Source organism: Toxotes jaculatrix, chromosome 4 (assembly GCF_017976425.1).
Source record: "Toxotes jaculatrix isolate fToxJac2 chromosome 4, fToxJac2.pri, whole genome shotgun sequence".
Taxonomy (NCBI): Eukaryota; Metazoa; Chordata; class Actinopteri; family Toxotidae; genus Toxotes; species Toxotes jaculatrix.
In genome coordinates, this window is record NC_054397.1 from 20,924,224 (window position 1) to 20,947,773 (window position 23,550).

At 42.6% G+C, this 23,550-nt stretch overlaps 1 protein-coding gene across 1 annotated transcript; it reads right to left on the minus strand.

Annotated features, from left to right (window-relative positions):
- Positions 1-388: 388 nt before the first annotated feature.
- On the minus strand, positions 389-19,493 carry jupa (junction plakoglobin a). Its single transcript, XM_041036225.1, has 16 exons — positions 19,376-19,493; positions 8,952-9,003; positions 8,382-8,549; positions 8,046-8,299; positions 7,584-7,822; positions 6,737-6,938; positions 6,220-6,364; positions 5,934-6,037; positions 5,498-5,836; positions 4,840-4,992; positions 4,577-4,696; positions 4,303-4,453; positions 3,444-3,565; positions 3,135-3,174; positions 2,174-2,309; positions 389-1,458 (listed from the first exon to the last, which is right to left on the minus strand). Exons 2-15 carry the CDS (start codon positions 8,962-8,964, stop codon positions 2,176-2,178), a joined length of 2,184 nt encoding a protein of 727 aa, XP_040892159.1. The 5' UTR covers positions 8,965-9,003; positions 19,376-19,493; the 3' UTR covers positions 389-1,458; positions 2,174-2,175.
- Between the last annotated feature and the right edge of the window lie 4,057 nt (positions 19,494-23,550).

Below are 23,550 nucleotides of genomic sequence, written 5' to 3' on the forward strand. Positions count from 1 at the left end.
GAACTTTGCAGTCAAAAAGTCAGAATGAGTGTAAGAGATACTAATTCAAAATCAGAGAGTTACAAACATTGTAGAAATGTACGTTTTTGGTTTCTTTGCTTCACTTATTATTTATTTTTGGGATAAAAAAAGGAGAATACAAGGCCTGTAGAGCTATAGTCAGAGGTCTGAAACAATGCAGTGTAAACAGTTGTTGCAGTGATCCTCAAATTATTTGCACAGATAGAATCAGAAAACTTTGTCAAGGTTAAGACTGAGTCCAGCTCAGACCAAAGCACACCTACAGTAGGACGACCAAGGCCTGAGTGTTGCACAGGTGGGAAGGTGTGTTTTAAAAGGTTAAGAACCGACATTTCTTATTTGTAACTCAATAAACATGAACACAATACATGTAATATATCCTTTATTTTTATTTAACAAAATTTCAGTAAAAACTCTTATTAAGTAGAAAGACAAATTTCCCTGTCAGTAGTTTGCTCTAGCTGTAGGGCCGTCCCCAGTCAGTCTGTTCTGTACAATCTGAATCTGTAAAACTGCTTTAGCCACACTGTTGTTCTCCTGCAAATTATTATAGTCACATATGATCTTTGAAGTTCAGTTTCTAATCAAAGGAATCTTGGTTAATATTCCGGTGATGCCAGATAATGTGAACCTTTCCCAGTAAATAACTTACAAAAGATAAGAAACACTTTAAAAACAAACAAAAAAAACAAACAACCATCCTGTTCACCTACACTGTTAATAATCCACGTCAGATGATTATATAAGAGTGGGGGCAGCCCTACTCCGCTCTTTCAAAGGTCTGTCACAGACCTCTTCTTGTCCTACTGAATTAATGGCGAGAGGAAGAACGAGTCCGTGTTAACTAACTCTTCACCGACTCCTGGGTGACAGAGGGAGAAAGTTGACAGTATACATTGTCGAAACTACAGCATAGACAGCAGTGTCTGTTACAAAGGCGTTAAAGAAAGAAAGAGTGGTGAGCAGGTGCACCGTGCACGTTGATCCACCTCTGGCAGTGTTTTCAACTATAATTCTCTTTTTTTTGTTTCTTTTTCTTAAAAAAAAAAAAAAAAAAAAAGGAAAGGAAGCTACACGATTATCATCACAAAATAAAATCTCTTTGGCATAGAATACCCACCCAAAAGCACAAACACACACACACACACACACACACACACACACATACTCACATGCACACACTCTTAGAAGGTTCTCTAACCGAAACCTAAAAGCATTGTCATTGTCATAATTATAATCAGCAAAATTAGGCTATAAAACAAAGTTGAGCCCTGTTAAGAGTATGGGTCCTGTACTCGCTGATAATTGCATATATTACATCAGGCTGAGAGCAGAGGAAATAATCTCTACTGACGACTATATTCTCTTCTTCTTTGTCCCATCGTGTCCCACACCAGCTCCTCTGCCTCTTCTTCCACTTCTCTTTCTCCTCTGTGTCTATAAAAAGAGCAGAAAGACATGATAAGCAAAAGAAAAGTCCACAGAACTGATGGTGATTTTGACTGCTTTCTCAAGCAGCTTCTTACCACAAGTGATGGGCTTAGACATGAAATGAAATTTTCCGCCAGTGTTCAAACAGTTTTTGTTATTTCACGTGAGCTGAAGTCACATGCTTCACTTCACCAATCAAGCAGTAAGTTCCATTTTACTTATTATCTGCAAGTTCTTTAAAAACCCATTTCTACACATTTACTTTGGGCTTGTTTTGTATTTATTTCACCACATTAATTTATTTGATCTATTACTATACTTTATTTATATTGTTGCAGATGTTACTAGCAGTCTCGTACCTTGTATTGTGTTCTTGTTGTGCACCTGATGTGCAACACACACTTAATTGTTGAATAAAGTTTTGTTTAAAAACACAAAAAACATCTGACAGTTAAGGGGTTGTTTGCATGTTTCCAGACCACTGTCTGTCTGATGAAACCGCACATACCCACAATCCTGAGGAAGCAGATCAGCTGAGTTTCTGAATGTTAAATTCTTAATAAGTAATAACTACAGATATCTATACATTTTTTAATCTTATTTTCTTATCAGTATGTTATTGGTATTCTGAAAAATTCAAGATCAGAAACAAATTTTTCAGTGGCTTTAAAGTATGACCAACATGTCCTGATGATCTGACGTAACATAAGCATGTACTGACCTTTAATAATGTTCACTGAAAGGTTGTCTGTCATACATCATGCTTGGGTAATCGTCAGGCATCATGTTTGCGGCCATGCTGTCCATGGGTATGTCACCTGGATATTGTGGATAGTCCTGGAAAGCAGGATCCAGCTCTGTAAGAGATTACATTTGTTGTTACTAGTTACGCACAGGAACAACAGATCATACGTCATTTAGCTTTCCTTGTACCCTGAGTGTCTGTTGTGAAAATAAATAAATGAAATAGAGTATTTTCCACATTTAAGGCACATTTTTAGAACACTGTGATTATTGAGAGAAGAGAAGCTGATCCCTTTTCACTCTGAGCCTTGCTGCTCAGAGAAGGAGTCAGAAAATACCAATGCCATAAAAGGAGAAAAGTCGAGAGAAGGAAAGAACAGGGATTAAGAAAAAGATGCAAACACAGATAAGGAAACGGATGGAGATGGAGCTTGATGGAGAGAAAACCTTTTGGACAGACTTGGCAATGAAGACTAGACAGTGATGTACAAAGACTGAAACATTAAGAATAAAGAAAAGCCAAAGGCTGAAGTGAATAAGACAAGAATAAAACTATTATCTGGCACAGTTTGACTTGGTGGGAAAAAAGAGGAACAAAAGACTCTGACAACCACAAAATGTACTACTGAGAACAGCCCACAGAGTAGAAGAGGACAGATGGAAGAGGCCAAGTTTGTGAACGGCTTGCAGAAGACATGAAAGTAAGAAAGATTACTAAAAATCAATACAAGCTAGGCCTGTGCTGCTCGAGGTATTGAGTAATCAGAGTATTTTTAAGCAAACCTTTGGCCACCAAATGATGATAGTGAATGAGTAGGAGCAGGGAGGCAACCTGCTCACACATTACAGCATTTTAACACTGTGGTCACTCCCTGTGGTGGAGTGACCCAGTGCTGAGGAATGTGCTGTAGGAGCACATTTCAGCCATAGTTACTCACCCTCTGGATAGTGTCCATCCATGGGGACAGTGTTGTGGGCCTGCAGAGAGGTCACAAGAGGACAAAGGTCAAATAAAGCCAAAACTTTTATATAGAAAGCTTACTCATTGTCCTTAAAGTATCGTTTACGATTTAATGATAACCACTTTATCTAATTTCACAGCCTATACATTGTTTTCCTGTTAGCGTAACATAAAGATGTTGTGGTGTGTGGGATCTGAACCTGAAACTCTGAAGGGAATAAAGAAATGTCTAAAAATCTACTTTAATGTTTAATCGTCCTGTCAGAGGAGGGCGCCAGACACTCACCATCTCCCAGGCAGCGGGGTCGTGTTTGAACAGAGAGTGTGTGAGCTCCACAGACACTCGCTTCTTGTAGTCTGAGTTCTTATCCTCGGAGATGCGGAAGAGCACAGCTGCAGCGTAAGTAGCTGAGGGGAGAAGGGGGACAAGCCTGATTAAGTAAGGGATGCTAAAATTAGCCATAAAAAATGTTATTCTGAACACACTCAACGTCTCGGGCAAATAACCACCTAAAACTCAAACTTACTTTACTTAAACGATTGGGACATTTTGGTGGGAGCTGGATAAGAAGATCGATACCACTCTGTATGTGCCTGTACGCTAAATATGAAGCTAAAACCTGCAGCCTGTTAGCTTCTGTCCAGAGGTAACACAATTGGCTGCCAGCACCTCTAAATTAATCTTTAACATGCTATATCTTGTCAATTTAATCTGATAAAAAAAGTTATTTGCTGGCAGTGGTTTCATAGTTACCATACATACATGAGCGTGATATCGAAATCTTGCCAGTCACTCAGATCCAAACATATTGGCTGTAAATGTAAATCAATCAGCAGAATGTGTCATGTTAAATAATTAATAATGAGTATTTTATCATTCAAACAGTCAAACTACTCGTACACAGTTTATTTGAATGTTTGCACTGTTTTCTTTAACTGTAGGCCAATGATAGGTCATTCTGAAATGTTGAGGGGTAAAAGTATAATGTCTCATAAAATGGACACAGTCATGTCCAGTGGTAGTACCTGGAAACTGCACTTACAGTAAGTACAGCACTTGAGTAAATTGACTTTGTTGCTTTTCACCTATGACTAAATGCTGCATTACGGTCAGCTAATCACAGTGCATTATCTGGGTGTCCTACCGATGCCCTCGTTATTGGAGTGCAGCAGCTCCATCAGTGGAGCCGACGCTCCCTCGCTGTCGATGAGCTCAGCTGACGGTTTGTCCAGGGCCAGCTCGCACAGGACGCCTGCCGCCACGCGCTTCACGTTGTCCACTGGAGAGTAGAGAAGCTGGAAGGGGAGGAGGAAGAAAATTAGTAAAAAAAAAAAACAAAAACAAAACTAACCCCACAAATATAAAGTAAGTTAATTATCAAGACATGAAAGTGTGAGAGCGTAGGTTTCCTCCGTTACCTGCACAAACAGAGGAATGGTCTGCAGGTTGGCGATCTCTCCTCTGTTGATGGGATCTCTGGCCAGGATGTGCAGAGCTCCTGTGCAGCCCTCCACAATCTCCTCCATTCTCACTCCATCCTGATATCAAAGATGAAAAAAATTAATTTTAGTAAAAGACACGAAAATACGTAAATAATCCTCAACTACTAATTTCCACAATCCCTTAAACACACACACACACAATGACCACAGGCCTCCTTTGACACTAGCCCATCATGTACCTGGTACGTCTGCTGGGCGGATGAGCCGTGTTTCTGGGCGTCCTGGTGGGCTTTGAGCAGCAGGTTGACGAGACGGGGGATCGCTCCTGCGTCCCTGAGTGGGGACTGGTTCTCTGGGCACAGGGCCAGGTTACGGATCAGGCCAACCACAGCCTTCAGGCAGGGAGGAGACGCAAAGACACGATCATGACACTGTTCACTGTTACCGGCAAGCAAACAAAACAAGGCTGGCAAACAACTTCAAGACCTTGAGTTGTGTGGTTGTGTGTTAAACAGAATATGTTTTCCTCTCTACAGCCTGGTTCTGTAAAACATACTGTTCCTGCTGTCATGTGAATTTCATGCTTGTTCAGGCTGACTGATACTCTGGCTCTCTGCCCTATCTGCCATCCTTTTTGTCCATATGTCCAGCCCTACCCATTTTCCCCAGTCTTCTTCTTTGGAGCAAACCCATTAACTCCTCAACGTGTTTGTTTCACAGTCCTTAACTTATGTTCCCTCACATCACCTGCTCTCAGTCTACCCCTGCTTTCCAGTCTAGGATCCTTTCCAACATCTTCCTGAAACCACCATATCTCAGTAGAAGCACATTTCTCCTCCTCAAGCTACATTATCCCTCCACCCTTCCCTCCCTCCCTCCCTCCCTCCCTCTCTGTACCTTGATGACAGGCCAGTAGTAAGGTTGGTTGAGCAGCTTGACGATGGCAGGGATGCCATAGTGTCTCCTCACAGCATTCTGTGCCACCTCAGCGTGCTGGTGGCGTGAAGTCAGGTGGCGCAGAGCGCAAACGGCAGGCTCAGTCACATCCTCCTTCTCCCCGGCGCGCAATATGGCGTGGATCAGAGCCTCGACGCCATTGTTCTGGGTGACCAGAGTTTTATTGTGGGAGTTGTTGCATGTGAGGTTAGACAGGATGCCGGTGGCACAAGTGAGCATGTTGATATCATCTGAACTGAGCAGGCCCACCAGAACCTGCAGCAGGTTGTCCATACCCTCCTGGAAACAAGAAGAGAGAGTTCTTTGTGTGTAGAACTATGGGAAATAAAACAACCCTGAAGAAAAGTAAATGCAAACAGTAAATGTGGACACGGACCTGCTTGGTGGCAGCATCAGACAGGTTCCTGAGCGTCCACAAGCAGTTCTGCATCAGACGCTGGCTAGGGCCTGTGAGGTGTTTACCCAGAGCCTGCATCCCACCTGCAGGGAACAGAGAAGTTAAATCACTCAGCCCTCAGCAACATCTCATAAATTGAGCTGTCATGCAGCACTGTGGTTGACAGGGAGCCATTAGCTATAGTTCATATAACAAAAAAGACACACCTGTATGATTGCCAGGTACACACAGGTGTGTGCTGACTCAGAAAGCATACATTACATACCAGCATCTACAATGGCGGGTTTGTTGCTGGGGCACACAGAGAGGACTTTGAGCACACGGCTTGTGGTCCACAGCAGCTTCTCATAGTTGTAGTTTCTCATGATGTGAACTAGACCCTCAGGACCCCCATTGGCGAGGATGATCAGCTGTGAAACAGAGGCACGGTGTGAGTATGTGTCGGTATATGCAAAGTGCAGATCAATCTTCAGGCACACTTTGAGAAGAAACCCTTAGGTTTTACCAAAGCACCACACTTAACAAAGCCATGCCCTGTCCAGGCAGGTCATAGCCAGTTAATGCTCACTCATTTTACTACTCACAGCAAATAACCACACCCATGCCCTCTCTGTATCTGCACCTGAACACCTCTGTTCACATGCCACACCCAAAACAAAACATGTACACACAAGCAGGACAGCTTGAGCTGTCTCACGTTACAGTACTTGGCTGCTATGAAGTGTTCCAGCCGTTGTATTACATGTACTGGAACAACATCTAACTGACAATTATACACACACCTTGCTCTCCTGGTTGCCATAGGACAGCAGCTGCAGACAGTCTGTGGTGATGGCCAGGAACTTGGGGTTGCTCTTCTTCAGCAGGGGAACCATCCTCTGCAGGCCGTCAGCCAGACGCACGGCCATCTTAGCTCCCTCCTGGTGCAGTAGCAGGTTGTGGAGCGTGGTGATGGCATAGAAGAGCACAGACTCCATGGGAGAACTGAGGGAGAGAAACAGCTGGGTTAAGAGCAAAATAAATGGCACATCGAGTTGCCATTCATTAAAGGAAACTTCCACCATTTGATTTACTCACTATTAGACACCATTAAATCATTTTAGGTTGACGTTTTAGTTGGACCAAATTTAATCTGCCTGCCTCAGTTTCTTCTACTTGAGTCTGTGATTTCTTACATTTCCCAGAATGCCACTCAGCACTCTCCCAAGAATGTGTCTACACTAAACTGGGAGTGGGAGAAACGGTGGGATTTACACTGCCTTGTGTTTTCCTTGCAATATCGTCTTTTGAGGTTAATGCTGGTGGAGGAATGAACATCTCTCTCTTCTACAACATCTTTCTCCTGTTACATCCATCAAATGTCAGTACAAACAGGTGAGCCAGGAGCTCTTGTTTTCTTCTTCAACTGAACTCCACTGTAGCTACACTGGAAAATACCTCAACATGACTTCACAGTGTGTGCTTGGCATGTCTGAACAAGGATTAGATGAACAACCCATGTAACAGCAAAACGGGCCAAGAAATGCAACTGATATTGCCAAAAGGTCTTTTCTGTGTTTAAGGATGGATATTTCCTTTCATACCCAGACTATAATAAAGAGTATGTTTTTCTTTTGGGCCCAGCAGTACCTCAGCATGCGGACTAGAGCAGGGATGCCTCCAGACTTGAAGATGGAGAGCAGGCCCTCTCTCTGGTGAGACAGGTTGTGCAGGATGCTGGCTGTGGCCCGTGCTGTCTCCATGTCACTTGTGTTCTGCATGGCACGCACCACAGCTGCCACCATCTGAGGGGACTGCATCAGAGCACGGCGCGATGCCTCTTTGCGCGTAAGCTGGTTGACAATCTGTGCGGCCTTGTTGACCACCACCTGATGAAATGAAGGGGGAAAAGAAGGGTTCATTTTTACTGGTGGGAATAAGAGTGAAAGTCACTACCTGTTTTTAAAATGGCACTTGTGTTAGAGAGCTTTATTACGATTTTAAGATAAGGCATAAGATCCTCACTGATACATCCAATAAAATCAAGCGTGACCAAAATGCTGTGCTAATTTCAAACTCTGCGTGTGTGTTTGGCTATTCTCGGTTCATCACCTGGTCTTCATCGTTGAGCAGTTTGGTGAGCTCAGGCACGGCGCGTGTGGCCAGCTCGGCGTCGTCCTGGTAGTTAATCAGATGGATGATGGCGGTCTTGAGCATCTGTGAGGGCTCAGCCAGCCGCTGGACGTTGGTCATCTGGGACGGGTCTGTCTGAGTAGACAAGATAGTAGTGCCTTCTTCCAGCGTCTCTGGGAACATGGCAGCCCGCACCCGCTGGGCTCTGGTCATAGTGTACTGGGCATCCAAGTCTAACGAGAAGTGAACGGATCGCATGTTATTATGGCGAAAAATGTAATATATATGCTTACTGACCCTCGGTTGTCGTCTTACCAGGCTGTTCCGTTGTGACAGTGGTGGTCATGGTGTATTGCTTGGAGGTGGTGAACTCACCGTCGTCATCTCTGACTGTGGTGGCTCCGGACTGGATGCCTGAGTCTACACTATACATTGTCTGCTGCCACTCTGCCACCTTCACCATGCCACTATCAAGCTCACCCACTGACAAGCACAAAGGGAGAAATTGTTGGACATCAGAAATGTTGGATATTTATGCGTTATATCTTGTTTAAGTTCTCTATTCCTAAATACACCATAACAGGTTTATGTGTATTTGCCCCCATTTTTTCTCAGAGAAGAACAGTGTTTCACTTCTAGGCCACATAAAGGAACAACCTTTAGTTATCGTTAAAGGAAGTAACATTATAAATACATCAAAACAATAGTTGGAAGTTGGAAAGGTCGCAATGAAAATGTTCAGTACTCTTTTAAAAGCACTGTAGAAGGAACTGATATAGACAAAAGGGAACCAAGAAATTACACTAATAAAAATCAACATAAAATTATTAACATAAATCTGCAGAAAAAAGGAGGAAGAGTTAAAAGAACAGCTGAATGACTCACTTTGCATTGCCATCCTTGCCTCCCGTTCTCAAAAAACAGTGAAGGAGCAAACCTAAAAAACACAGAAGAAAGCCAGAGTCAGGATTTTCAACATGTCTTCACCTATAAATGACAAAGATACACTTCTTTACATGCCTACATTTTTTTCATGAATTAATAAACATTCCTGCAAGGTCCCTGCTCTCTTACACAGGGCCATCATTCAGTTTTTATATGCCACTCGAGCATGACAGCTCACCAGATGACACCCCCCCACACATGTTAACCCTGACCTTAAAATGACAACACAGAGCAGCGGCTCACAGGGGAGGGAGGGCGAAGTGAGTGGAGAGACAGCTGTAAGTCAGGAATGCTAGCCAGCCCAAGTGACCTTTCACCCCGGGCCTCCACCCATGTAACCGTGGGAGCAGTCTGCTGCTGACGCACGGCAGTCAGGAACTTGCCCGTCAGGTTTCGACTCCTGTGGGCGTATGTGTGCGCTGGCAGACAGCGAGCATACTTCTCGCCACATACAGGCCTAAACCTCAGAGAAAATGCCTGGAACTCAACTTGAACATTTGTTTTTATTATTTCAAATACTACCACATACGTATCTATAACATGTTTTAGCTTTCTGGGTCTCAGTAAACAGGTTTCTAGTAATCCAACATCCTGATGTGTCTTCTGTAGTTTTGTTGTAACAGTGCTCAAGATTGTGTAACTACCACGGTACTTGTTTGTGCACGTCCATTCTATACCTCCTAATTCAGCTTGATTTACGAATAAAAAAACCCCCAAAAATTCTTCAGGCTACATTAACTCAGGTGTTCATTCAATCTTCACAGACATCTTACTGTAGCTCTAAGCTAAATAATAGTTAAATATTAAATCTAATAATTATGAAATGCTTCATCAACCATGCACAAATCCTTTGTGCATAAGGATCTTTCATTTATTGAAACCCTTATTTTTACAAAGACCAAACATTAAAAACAGATTATCCTTAGTGGAGGCTCACTCTCACAACATGCATGGATGTTTTCTATCACCACATTTCATCATTTTCTGTCTTCCTCGTCACCCACCACAGAAATTCTCTTCATCACAAAAAAAAAAAAATCATCAGCATTTCTAACAGCTGCCTGCCACTGCATGTGACATATGACCGATACAGTACAATGCATTCACTGTGTTTGTTACAAGTGTTTTCAGATGTTTGACTGTAACTGACAGGATTCTCTGCAGAGCACATTTCTGGGACGTGTTGGGCTTTTGTGTGTGTGTGTGTGTGTGTGTGTGTGTGTGTGTGCACACATGTAAGAGTGTGTTTACTCATTTCTGCAGGCACTGCAGATGCACTGAAAGTACCGTGGAGCTCTACACACAGCAGAGTCAACAAACAAAGGCTTCAGCTGACAAATAAAGGAAAAATATTTCCATCCTCAAAGCTCTGTTATGTGACAGCTGGTTTTAGCTTACAAAGTGATTCAGCACAATAAGCTATGCTTACCTTCTGTCTTCACCACTAATAAAACAAGTTGGGGCTAAGATCCAGTGTGTCAAGCTTCTCGTGTTGAAATGAACTATGAACACTTAAATTACCACCTTTACCTGCACTTACATAAAACTCCTCTGAACAAATTCATAGTAACACAACTCAACAATGAGGCGAGTGCTGTAATCAGAGTTGATCAGTGGATTTGGAGGGAGTGCTTTGTCTCTCTGCCTTACACTGGTGCTGTTCCTGATGTATTAGAAAAAGCGCCACTCCCTCATCTTTTTGCCCTCTGGCTTTGCATAAGGATGTGTCCTGTTGCGTTTCAGTCCCTCAGCTGGCCCAGCCCACTTTTTCTCCCCCAGGCATCATACTGTGTGTGAGTGTGTGAGTGTGTGTGTGTATGTGTGCGTGCACATCAGCGTAGCTCCTGCAGGGGGCTTTGTCTTCCATTAGAATTTGCATGAAGAAAAGAAACTGACAATAGTGTGTGTGCACCACATGTTCCTCATTAGTCGCTGTCTATCCTCAGTTCTCTCTATGTGGCACTTTGATGCACTAGAAACTCACTTGCAAGTCCCCAGGGTTTTTTGTTTGTTTGTTTGTTTGTTTTCCGGGGACTTAATGTGTTATTTACTGCACATATGCACTTGGTCAAAATGTGTTCACCTCAATGTACTGTTCTTGTAAGGTCCCAACATGTCCCTTTATCTTGCTCATGCCTTCACAGGGAGCAGCAGCTCAGTGAGTTTCAGCTGTAGTCAGTCTGGCATGAGATCCTGCAGGACCAGGCCACAGAGGACTGCCTGTGCTTGCAGCTACATGCTACCTGACAGATAATGCACTGACTCATCAGACCACGGACAGAAACTATGCTTGCAATCAGACAGTGTGTATTCCTACCTTTCTAACCATAGGCGTGGCTTCTCATTAAACACAAGCTTGAGAGCTGTTCTATTAAGACTGCTTGCTATCTATTCATTTGTAGAACAATGGGGAAATTGACAAATGAAATGTAAGACTCACACTCAGATTTAAATTTTCTGTTTTCCAACTTTTTTTTTTTAAAGAAAACTTTATTGATCCACTACTAAAGGTACAGATACAGCTGATAGAAAACACGGCCCACACAAACTTCTGTTAAGCAGAACCACACCAAACATGGCGTGCATACAGAACTTTCCTGTTCTCTGTAAATCAGGGACAGTGTTTGTGTAGTCTTTGTTTTCCTGGGCGAGGCAGCGGGCTCAGCCAACTGTTGCAATGCTGCGACACGCCCCACATATTGCCTAGGTAACCAAAACTCTGCTCAGGCGCTGTACTGTGGGGGTTTTATCTGCTGACCCATCTGAAGCTATGCCCGCTTGTTTGCTGGTAAGTGCTGGTCCCTCTTGGGTTCTCTCATAATTTCCTTTTTCCCCCCTCATCCACAATGCTTGTGACTGTAGTCCAAGCAAACAAAGAAACTCATTAAAAGTGTTAATTTAAAGTAATTTACAGAAACGTTAAAAATTAAGCTGAACAAAAAGAAAATTGTGTATTATGGAGATAGTAAAATTGAATACTGAGGCTAATCTCTCTGTCTGCCGATCCCTCCCACATTTGTTCAGTACCAACGAAAAGCTGTTGGTTGTATTGTGTACTACTTGGACTTCGCTCCCTTCCAGTTAATGAGTGACGCATCCTTTCACTCTCACTGTACTTTGCTCCATCACTGTCTTTATCTCTACCCTCCATCCACCCACACAAACGCACAGTAACATGGAAGCCTCACTTTTTACCCATGAAAACACATCTCACACCCGTCACCTCCAACTATTTTGTTAGGCAACAGCCTCTCTGGATGAATCCAGTGGGCTTCTTCCAGAAACAAAACAAAACCAAAAAAAAAAAAAAAACCCAAACCAGGAATGCGTATCAGTGAAAGCTGCCAGTGAGTTGCAACAGAAAAGCAGAGCTGGATACTGTTCAGTGCCTGATGCTGAAACGCCAGTGTGACATTCCACACTAACACAGTATATTCAATCTGTCCAACTGTGTCCCACTGTAAATCTTGTGCTGAAAAAAAGTGCACACTATTTTACTCTTCTGACACAAAACTTCACTGACTCACTCCTTAAATACTGAAACTAGCTAATAAGCTACTAAGAGTACATGGCTGCTGTGACAATGGATGACTGTTAGTCATGAGAACAGATTGAGTATCTTGTCCCCCCCCCCCCTCACCCACAGGCATGTCAGACAGGGAGTGTCTCCCCAGCAGTGACAGACTCTCAACAAGGGCGTGGCGGCAGAGTGTGTGGGTGTACGAGTGAACTGGGTGAGGCTAAATACACCTAATGGCTAGAGGGTCTAAACAGTAGATCTGACTTTTTATTATCCTCCTTATATCCTCCCAATAATACGTTAATATGTTATGCACTATGCAAACTAAGTATAGTTATGAAAACACTGCAGCAAGCCAGATTTTGACCTAGCTGGCCTAAGCTCTTCTTTGTACCACAGCAGGAATGAATCAGGTCAGGGAAGAGGCCCCAGGGGGCTGCAGATGAACTCTGGTCGTATTCCAGAGTGGCTCCTAACATACATTGCAGTGTTTGCAGTGATTTGTTATTTAGCCTCATGCCTGCTTGGCAGAAAGGGGTGCAAATAAAATGTCGCCAGGTTTTTGCTGTTTGTTCTGCTAGGGTTTTACATGCCTGCTTGAGGAGATTAAGCTTGCAAAATTGGCATCAAGTTTAAAGAAACAGTTTGACATTTTGGGGAAATATGCTTTTTGTTTTTTTTTTGCCAAGAGCTAGATGAGAAAATTGATGCCATTCTAATGTCAGTATGGTGACTATTAAGCTACAGCCAGCAGCCAGTTAGCTTAGCTTAGCACAGAAACTAGAAAAACAGCTAACCTGGCTCTGTCCAAAGAATAAAAATACACAAACCAGCACATCATAAAGTCATTAATTAAGATGTTATATGTCATTTGTTTAATCCTCACAAAAACTGAAGAGTAAAAATGTCTGGAAAATAATCCATCACTTAATCCCCTGTAAAACTGCAACTTGTCGTTTTTACACTAAGCTAACCCGGCTTTGTGCTAAACTAAGCTAAAGGTTTCCTGACTGTAGGCTCATATCTGTAGTTACTGACACGACAGTGGTAGCAGTCTTCTCTCTAATATAACTCTTGGCAAGAGAGTGATTAAGAATATTTTCCAAAATGTCGAGCTATTCCTTTAACTCTCTTCTTGAAGAAAAAAATAAATTTTTTCCAGCAAGAGTGAATGATTTGTTTAAATTAACGGCACATTCTCATGGTTATCAGAAGATTAGGGCTTTGTTGTAAAAACTTAACCTCATCTGGTGGCCTGTGATTACTAACAGGCCTGCTAATGTCATGTTTAGGCTGACATGCAAATAAAGCAGATTATATTACCACACATCTGTAAAGCTCCCTGCACCATCTGCACAGTCACAGATCAACTGTCTGACATACATGCCAGCCCCACACACATGCACACACCCTGTCACATATATGTCCCCTGACATGCAACCCACACTCCTCTTACTTTTTCCCAGATGACTTTAACACAACGCCCTGCACTCACACAGTCCAATCCTCCTGACACAGTAAATGGCCAGTGCAGCCAGCTGAGCCTCCAGTCTGCAGTTGCACTGTGCTCTCTGCATGTTTTCCCCACAGAGTTGTGGTATGGTCGTCCAACTGGGATCCAGCTTAACACCCATACTAACCTTCCTGGTCCCCCAAACCCCCCCCCCCCCCCCCCCCCCACACACACACTTCTGCAACAATAGCTGTTATAGTAATGGAGGCAGTGGGGGCCAACTGTATAGCTGTTTGTTATAAATCAATAAGGGAGGATGTGAAGTGGTGCACAGCTAATGGATTTATTGTGGTGGGTGACAGGAAGTGATGGTCAACATTATCTGACTCACCAACACAGCTGGGCTGTCTGGTCAGAAACGGGAAGTTGAAGTTGTAGGCTGTAGTTTCACAACTATGGGCACAAACTATATGCGTAAAACTACGGTGACAAACTACTGTATGCTGTATCACGTCATGAACTAAGTTGAGAAAGAAGCTTGAAGTCAACATTTTGTAAAAGCACTCCCCCTCTGAGTGTGAGAGAACATTTATCAATTGACTGTAACAGGCAGTTGATAAAATCCAGAGCATAGCAACGTGGCCATGCCAAGATCCCACAGAGAAAAAACAGACAACGAGGTGCTGCTGGAGTGCACTTGTGCAACACACAAACTGAGTGTGTCTTAATGTGGCAGATGCAGCACAGTGTGCTCCCCTTCCTTCTCTGATCTGGAAACATTCCCAACAACACAGTCAACCACAGCCAATGAATAAAATAAGCAGCAGAATGGATAATGGCCAGTTGATTCACTGCAGCCACTTATATAAGCTGAATTAGGCCAGTGGATCCAGTATGGTGGCTGTACACTGGTGTGTAGTTGTTTACTCCCTGTGGGATCTTGCTGTGAATCAAAGGAAATGTGAGCTGTCTCGGAGGAGGCGGCTGAGTGCAGAGCCGGATCGAGTTACACCCAGCTGATAAAGAAGGAGTGAATGAGTAAAAAGGGGTGTACCCCATGTAGCAATAAAGTGCACAGCAACAAAGTTCACAAACAAGTCCATCCCATCACATATCCAATACAGTGGGAGGAACTGAAGTATGTCATAGACTGTCTTTCATATCAGGAGAACAATGCATCATAAAAGATGTGGAAATCAAATGGTCAGATTTCATTTGACTTTGAAGTCCAGAATTTGAACCCTTCACTGTCAGTTACGAGGTTTTTGAGTGTAAGAATGTTTTCAGGGCTGTGATTTTGTCTTAGGGCTAACAGTGAGTAGGATGTGCCCCCCTCCATGCTGTTTAGTTGATGGTAGGAAGGAAGAGGATGAACTAAGTCTCCGATGCAGCACAGAGAGCTTCTGTGTTACTTTGTTTGGGGTAGAGAGGAAAAGAGTAGCCGCATTGTCCCATTGACTACTGTCACAGTGAAAAGGAAACTGGGTCTGAAGTGTCCCCACTGGATGTCACCAAAAAGGCTGAAGCACATCAAGATGGCTCTGTGTGTTCACGGGCCAAGTTTAGTGGCCAACACTGCATCTAAAGCCCTGTTTAAAGGCCTGACCAGGAGTTTTTTTTTTTTTTTTTTTGAGCTGCCACTGCTACGCATCGGTGTGTGGCTGAGCACTGAGGCGATGTGACAGATGATTAATTTTTCAGGGAGATTAGAGGCACGAGGGAGCGGGAGGAGGGTGCTTTGGAGAGAAGGGCAAAAGTCTAAAGGGACCCCGAAGAATAGAGCGAGTACAACTGACAACTTCACTGTTTGCTCTTCTGCACACAAACCACATCAAAAATAGAAAAGAAAAACAAAATCATAAAATCAAAATATCTGAGGAGTGAAGAGCTAGCATTAATAAAAACTGAGTGACCTGACAACAGTCATGCTATTTGGTTTATAAACTACTATTGTCAGATACAAATCTGCAAAATGTCAAATTCTACAGAACAAATAAGAAATGAAAAAGGAAGAATAACAGCCTTGATTGTCTAAAGCGTCCATGCATTTTTCATTCTATCCACTGTTTTGTAAAGTGTTCACAGGCCCCAGGGTTGCACAACTTTTTCAACCCATGAGAGCATGACATCCTTCAAAAGCAGCGGAACAAAGAAAACAACGGGTTATGAGGTTTTTCACTCAGCGGTGACAATATGCAAAATTTACTTTCTTGTGAGATGTTGACGTTCTTCAAGTTGCGCATTGAACCAGTCAAGCTTCCCCGGTGATTTGCTTTCATTTTCAACCACACCCTTGCTGTCCTCACTTTCCTCAATCTGTCATAGAAGTGTAATTAAGGGACGAGGGGGGGAGGAGGAGAAGAAAAACAGACACCACAGGACTCATCAGAGTCACTATGCTGAGAAGTACTGCTCAGCCAAATCATCCAACTGTGAAAACATTCTCTTTTGAGTCAGTGCTGGAATCTAGTTCACTCCATCCCTGCTTGGATACGTCGTTGGTAATGAAAAAATTATCATTGGTAATGTATTCATGAAGAAAACAGTCAGATTCAGCTATTTCCAGCATGCTGTTAGACTGATACGATAGAAGCTGACTTGAGACGACCAACTTGGCAGACTTTCATACAGTTTTTAAAGTGCGAGTACTGGCAAGAAGCAACCATTAGGCCTTTGACATTTTAAGTACGGGACATTTTCTTGCCCTCATTTGATCCAACCCAGAGAACTGTTGAATATAAATAATTAATTTCAGTGACTGTCATAGGTAGGGCTCAGCTGGGCAATGTCAACTTTACTTGCTCAGCATTATACCACTGTGCTCAGCTGGAAGCTTCTGATTTTATGTTTTGTCTGTGACAGCAGAGATATTTTGCATGAATGAATGTCTTTCGACGATGCAGCCAATTATTCAATTACTGTATTAATTTTAAACAAAGAGACTCAAAGTTCTTTTTGCTGGAATGAATTAACCTCATTACTGGATATCTAATGTTTGATCGCAAGTGCCTGGTTTACTTTTATAGATTAAAGCTTAAGACATCAAATTTTAAAGTACAATAACAACTGATTTCTGGCTGGTTGGAGATAATAATAATGAATCAAACGCCAGGTGTCTGGGAGGCTGCAGGGCTGAATGAATCTGCTTTAGCTTGACAACAGCATTGTATGATGAAGATTTCCTTTTAAGCCTCTGGAAGTTAACCCCATGGAGATTTTGATGCTGTCACACCACCTTCCCTTTGACTTCAACCACAAACAACGCTATCGTCGCTGATGGGAAACTTTATCGCCCTGTGTCCCCTTCTCCATGGGAACAGTAAAACACAGAAGAAGGGCGATATGCAAACACAGAGCAGGTCACACGGCGTGTGCGTTGAGTGGCTGTAACTGAGCCCCTGGAAAGTACTCAGTCAGGCACCACTGGACAGAGACAGAGGCGAGGTAAGACAGAATCCACAGAAAAAAAATCCTTCCAGCTACACAAAGAGGTTAGGATATATACCATACAGTAATCCCCTTTGGGAAAGTGTAGACCTATTTATAAACTGAAGGATCTCCTGGCCTCTTGCTCTGCTAATGTAGGACAGTATCAGGGAATTAAGCAGGAGGGGGGATTATCACCATGCTACCACAGCTGTAGCTGCAAAATCTACAGTAAGTCACCCCCCCCTCTCCGCCATCCCACCACCCATTCACCCTCTTCCCTGCGGCCAGACGGGAACAGCTTTCCAGCCAGGGTGCAGTCTGCTGCTGTACTACTTGATGACACAGGGCAAGCTCAGTGAGGCCTGTCTGGCATAAAGTATTGGCACCCTGTCTTATCCAACCTGACACACATTCACCAAGCTCAGCTGGATGCATTGGTCTAGAAAAAAAGTTGGATGCCACAGACTTGTTTTTGGTGCTTTGGTGTAACTTGATAATTCAGACAGAAAAATGATTAATGAAGGGGAGACTTAGTTTTTTAAGGAAAGCTGTTTAACTAATTCCAAGGTGACCCATGTCATGTTTGACTTTGACAGATATTAGTGTTGGCGGTGGAGGACACAGCAAATGACTTAATCGCATAAGTAAAAAGCGGATAAGAAAAAAGTCATTTCAATCGGATGCTGATTTCAGTGGATTTACTCAAGAAATCAAATGAGAGAAATGTGTCCTCCAGTGTTCAGAGAGCAGATGATTGGCTGTTCTGTCAAGTGCAGAGCATCTGCAAAGGTTATGATATCATGGAAGATTTGGCAACACCTGGAGACATCACTGCTGGTAGAGTGGGAGTGGACGGGAGATGGAGTCACACCAACAAAATTTAGGGCTATGATTCATTATTCACTGTCATACATTACAGATGTGCATGAGAACAGGAGCTTACTCCCCCATGCACAGTAAGCTGATTGTATTATTTAAGGATATTTACTGTTATTGTTAAACTGAAGTCTGCAGCAAAAGATTTTCATTATCAATTAACGTGGTATATTTTTGATTAATAGTTGGCCTGTAAGTCTGGAAACCGCGTGGTTGACGTCTTCAAATATATTTCATTTAATATCATAGAGCATTAAGAAAAAGAGCAGAGTAGCATCTGAGTATTTTTTTTTTTAATTTTTACTTTAAAAATGACTATGAATCGTTTTTCCAGATATTTGCCAATTCATTTTTTGTCAATCCACTGATCCTTTAATGGTTTCAGCTCTGCTTTATTGTATATTTATGAGTTACCTGGAACAGGTAAACCTGGAACTGGCGTTAATTGCTTTGTTGTCTCGCAAACATATAAAGTGTCTATAAAATTTCTGACACTATCACTGACACAAATTCTGCGATATTGTCGGTATTGGCAAAATGGATGCTAATAGCACCTCTCTCTTCACCTGCCCTCTCTCGCACGCGTACGGACACAGGAATGTGCACGCGCACACAAACTTGGACACCACTAATGATACTGTGGCACACTATTGACAAGTGACGTCAAGTTGAGTGATCGATACTGCGGCCAAACGTCGTTATGATTCGGCAGAAAGAGCTTTCTGACAGCACAGAGATTAAAAAAATGGATTTGTTTAACGTGAGAAAGCAAACTTTCGGGGGCTAGAGAGCTCGTGCTCGAGCTTGCGTATTACTCCGACACAGCAGGCAGTAGTGGCCAGTGGCATGCGGAAATGAACTCTAAATTCACGGCCGAATTAGCACCCAGGTAAGTAAAAGATGGAAAATGAAATCAAACAGTATATCATACAAACATACGCCACTTTAATAGAAATCTGGACAGAAACTACTACACGTAAAAAGAATGAACAGAAAAAAAAACCCCATAACAAGTCAGAGACAAAGACAACTATGAGCAGTTTAAAAACTGTCGGAGAAAGTAAACACATGTTCAATTATTCTTACCTGTCGAAACACACCGAAGCGATATAGATTATCCCTGGTCAGTGCTGTTTTCTTCGGGAGGGGACGGTCTTCTGTATCTCTATTCCCTTCTCACCTCTCTCTCCGCCGCTGGCCGACAGTCCTCTGAGCAAAAAAAAATGAGTAAAAGAAGCGTCACCTCAGCCCCAGACTCCGCCTTCCTCATCCCGACCCCACCCTGCACACAGCTCCGCACACTGGGAGAGGCGTTAAACATTGTTTTATTGTTGATAAAAGAAGTGTGTGCGATGTAAATAAACAGCAAATTGAGACTTGCTTCGATAAAAAACTGCCTTAGTTAACATCGCCTTTCATAATGTTATGAAAAAGGATCACCACAGCAAAACTTTAAAAGACCACGCAGTAGGTTCATCTTGTGATTTAATAGGCTACAAGAGTGAAAACAGTGCATTGAAACCATCGCACGTCTGAGGTGTTTTTACATTTCATACGTTCGCAACTTGATTTTAAACTATTCGCAGATAGAGACAGTACATATATAATACACATTACACAGTATGATCAACACACCGGTCCAGCCCAGCAATGTAAGAGCAAAGTACGAAGCTCACTAGACATTTGAATGAACTAACACTGATGAGAATACAGCAGAAAACAGCATTAACTGTTTAGTAGTCCAGCCTCCGAAAGTTTGCTTGAGTACTTGAAGCACGCTGATTATATTATAATGATGTAATGTGTTTTTTATTCGTTTCGTTTAAAGGAGAATGCGACGCTGCCTCACGCCCTCAAACATTTCGTGCACCTGTATGAGCGGCCACACCTTGATTACAACACGAAACCAGACGACCGGATGAGTCACTGCAGCCGGGAAACAGCACGCTGTCAGAGGAGCTGATCATACATTTGAGAGAGATATTTCGATAACGTGTGTTTGAGTCATGTGTTTAACACAATGTTTTGTTTACCTCCTTTGACAAAAGCTTCTGTGGAGCCTTAAGAGGCGTCGGTGGGGAGGAGAGGGTGAGATTTGTCACATGAAAGTGAGATAGGCAGCCTGAACGATCACAGACAGATCTGGACTGCATGTTTCTACCTTGGCATTTTGAGACTTCGTATCAGAGCTACGTCATTTGAATGAATGTAGGAAAAAAAAGGGATTCACAGTTTCTTCTGTAGAAATTGATTGTGAAATTAGCAGAATCACCAAGATGACTCGGACTGAAAGTAATAATCGCTCACGGCTTCAGTCAGTCTGTAAATTTCTTTCTCAGATCGTCGTTTGGTCTTTAAAGTATCAAAAACTTCTAAAATATAATTAAGCCCTGATTTATTCAGACCAACAGTACAAAACCCAAAGATGTTCAGTTTTATTAATGTAGAAGAAGAAAAACAAATATTAACATTTTCGACTGCGGAATCAATAATTTTTGGCATTTTTGCTAAAAAAAAAAAAAAAAAGATTAAGCTTTTATAAAACTTGCAACTGATTCAGTTTGTATCAATAGACATAACTGATAATTGATTGACTGTGGAAACTTTATAGGCAACCAAACCTTTCCATTTAACATGTGAGTGCCTGTCTTAATTACAAGAGTTTTAAAGCAGTTGGGGGATCTGTAAGGAATCCAAAACATGTTGGAGTGAGGTTTCTAATGGATGTGTATTGAAAGTTCAGAGAGGTCCCATAACCGAAGCTAAAATTATTTCAAACATAACTGCTGATAAAGAGGTTTCTGAACACCACTGTGACAGCACCATCTCTGCTCCTCCCTGCAGAGAAAAAAAGAAAAAGAAAAACTTGATGACAATAGAGAGACTTTAAAACACTACAAGCTGCAAAAGTGTCTGTCTGTTGCTTCCTTATTTTAGGTGTGAAAAGTTAGAAGAAGAAAAAACAGTCCCTCCTCTGTTAGACACTGGTGGTGTACTTAAGACTGACACAACAACAGAGTGTGCACAGGAACTTGTCTGGCTGAGTGTAAGACAGGCTCAGACTGAACGATGGACTCAGATAGGTCAGGCTATACACTATGTCCTGCCTCAGGGCATACTGTCACGACTCTGTCGTATGTGGCCATTGTGACAGTCATCATCTGTGTCTCTACCACTAAAAGAGACAGGGGTGGAGGGGGACAAGGCCTGCGGGGCTGGTGATAGTTATATAGGCCATTATATTTGTCAGAGTAAGTGAGGACTGGCAGCCCTGTCTTTAAAATAGCTTCAGGCCCAATTGACCCTCTTGGGTTTTCACGTGTGGCTTGATGTTTATTAAGACTATTCAGTGAAGTGGACTGTGCTCTTATATCCCCAGACCTGACCATATGAATCTACGTTTTGCCGTCAGAGCCATGACTCTTTCTTGTATTTTGCTTGTCTTTGACTTGTTTTGCCTTTCTCAGATATCCCTGGGTAGTGGACACAGAGCCTGCAGTGACATGAATGGTGCTATTGTTTTGAACACAGCAGCCTCTTTATTTTGAAAATTAGCCAGGAATTAAAAGAGTGGGATTTTTGTGGGACCGCAGCTCATGCCGACCCTGCCAAAACCACCTGTCTTTTTGGTTTCAGCACTGACTCTGTGTTCACCTTCTGATAATCTGGACTCATTGCTGTCCATTTTTTTGTTCAGGCTTTATTTTTATGTCAAAGCTTATTTTCGTCTCACTGAGAATAAGTTAGAGGCTGTTTGCTTACACTCACTGAGCTCATGTGCAGAAGGTTCTCCACATGTTCTTATTCTCTGTCTCTGTAATATATGAAATGTGTTTACAGAGTTAGACATAGGCCCAGAGAAACTCTCTGGATATCCTGTTGTCCTGAGTCAGAGAGATGTCTGCATTCGTGTCTGGCGGACTTGGCTCCAGTCTTGCCCTGCAACCTCCCAGCAAACAGACCATGAATCTAACTGGATGGCTAAGTCTGTCTTTCATTCCAAGGGCAGGACACACTGATATGATGTCCCTGCTTTACAATACTCGCCTGTTTTGCTCTCGCCGGTCCTCTGCCTCGCAACCCACAGGAAATGGCCCCATTGTCCTTGGGAGAGGAAGTGGCCTGGAGCAGACCACTAGCTCAGTGGATTGATGGAGGCTGTGGTAAATTATTAATCATCACCTACAAATGGAAGACATGCAGAGACTGTAGCGTCGGCTGTCCACTGAGGAATATTTTTGGAACAATGTAGAGCTGCAGCCGACCACCTGTACCAGGAGAGCGATACTATATACTTTGAATATTAAAACATGGTTTTGTGGCTGTCTTCATCCCTGTCCTGGGGCTTTTGGACAGAACAAGCAACATTTCTTGTAGCAGAGAAGCAGTTAGTCTAGTATAATTTAAAGCTTTGGTTAGACATATCTACCAGGTTGATTTCAAATTAGTATTTTTGTATTTAAAATTAGAACTCTTGCATTTTATGAAGATATCCACAAAAGTTTAGAGAGACCTTTTGATCACAGTAAAATCTTTCAGTTCATTCAGACTTTTACCACTAGAGGTAGACAGAGACTCACATATCATCATCACTTCACACTCAACAAGATGAGAGGCATCTGTTTTGGTCAGATCAGACGTATGTGTGTGTGTGTGTGTGTGTGTGTGTGTGTGTGTGTGTGTGTGTGTGTGTGTGTGTGTGTGTAACTTTGAGAGTACATAGTATGTCTGTGCACATACTGAGACCGGTTTGCTGCATGGTTCTCGGAGTTAAAATAGCTCGGCATTTGCTCCAGCCACACATGAGCGTCCTTGCTGGTTTGGGAAGTAAAAGAGGCAGCTAAAAATAACTACAGATGTTCTTGTCTTGGCACACATGACAATCAGACAGATGTGAAGCTTGCAGAGGTCTCCGTTCCTAATGGAAGTGAGTCTGGTTAAGATACGTGAGTAAATCATCTGTGAGATCTGTTGTATCTGCTAAATGATAGCTAATCTTTGTTTATTTATTAGCAGACTATGCTTCAGATTATAGTCTTTAGGGTTCAGAGATGAAAGTTTGTCATCTGTCATTTTTCATGTGCCGGCTCAGTCTGTATGATCTGTGTCAGATAGGTCAACCAAAAATATCCAAAGGATGTGATGTGTGTGATTTCTTTGGCTTAAAATACTTTGCATGTGACCAGTTGCTGGTATAGAGCCTCGTTCAGGTTCCACATGAGGGTCTTTTACCCTTTCGTATTTATTACATGCAGAAGAAT

Coding starts and splice junctions, on each gene's coding strand:
- jupa (XM_041036225.1), bottom strand. Junction 8,300..8,381: donor TGTCACAACGGAACAGCCTG/GTAAGACGACAA, acceptor ACTTCTCGTTAG/ACTTGGATGCCCAGTACACT. Junction 5,837..5,933: donor CTGATGCTGCCACCAAGCAG/GTCCGTGTCCAC, acceptor TCTTGTTTCCAG/GAGGGTATGGACAACCTGCT.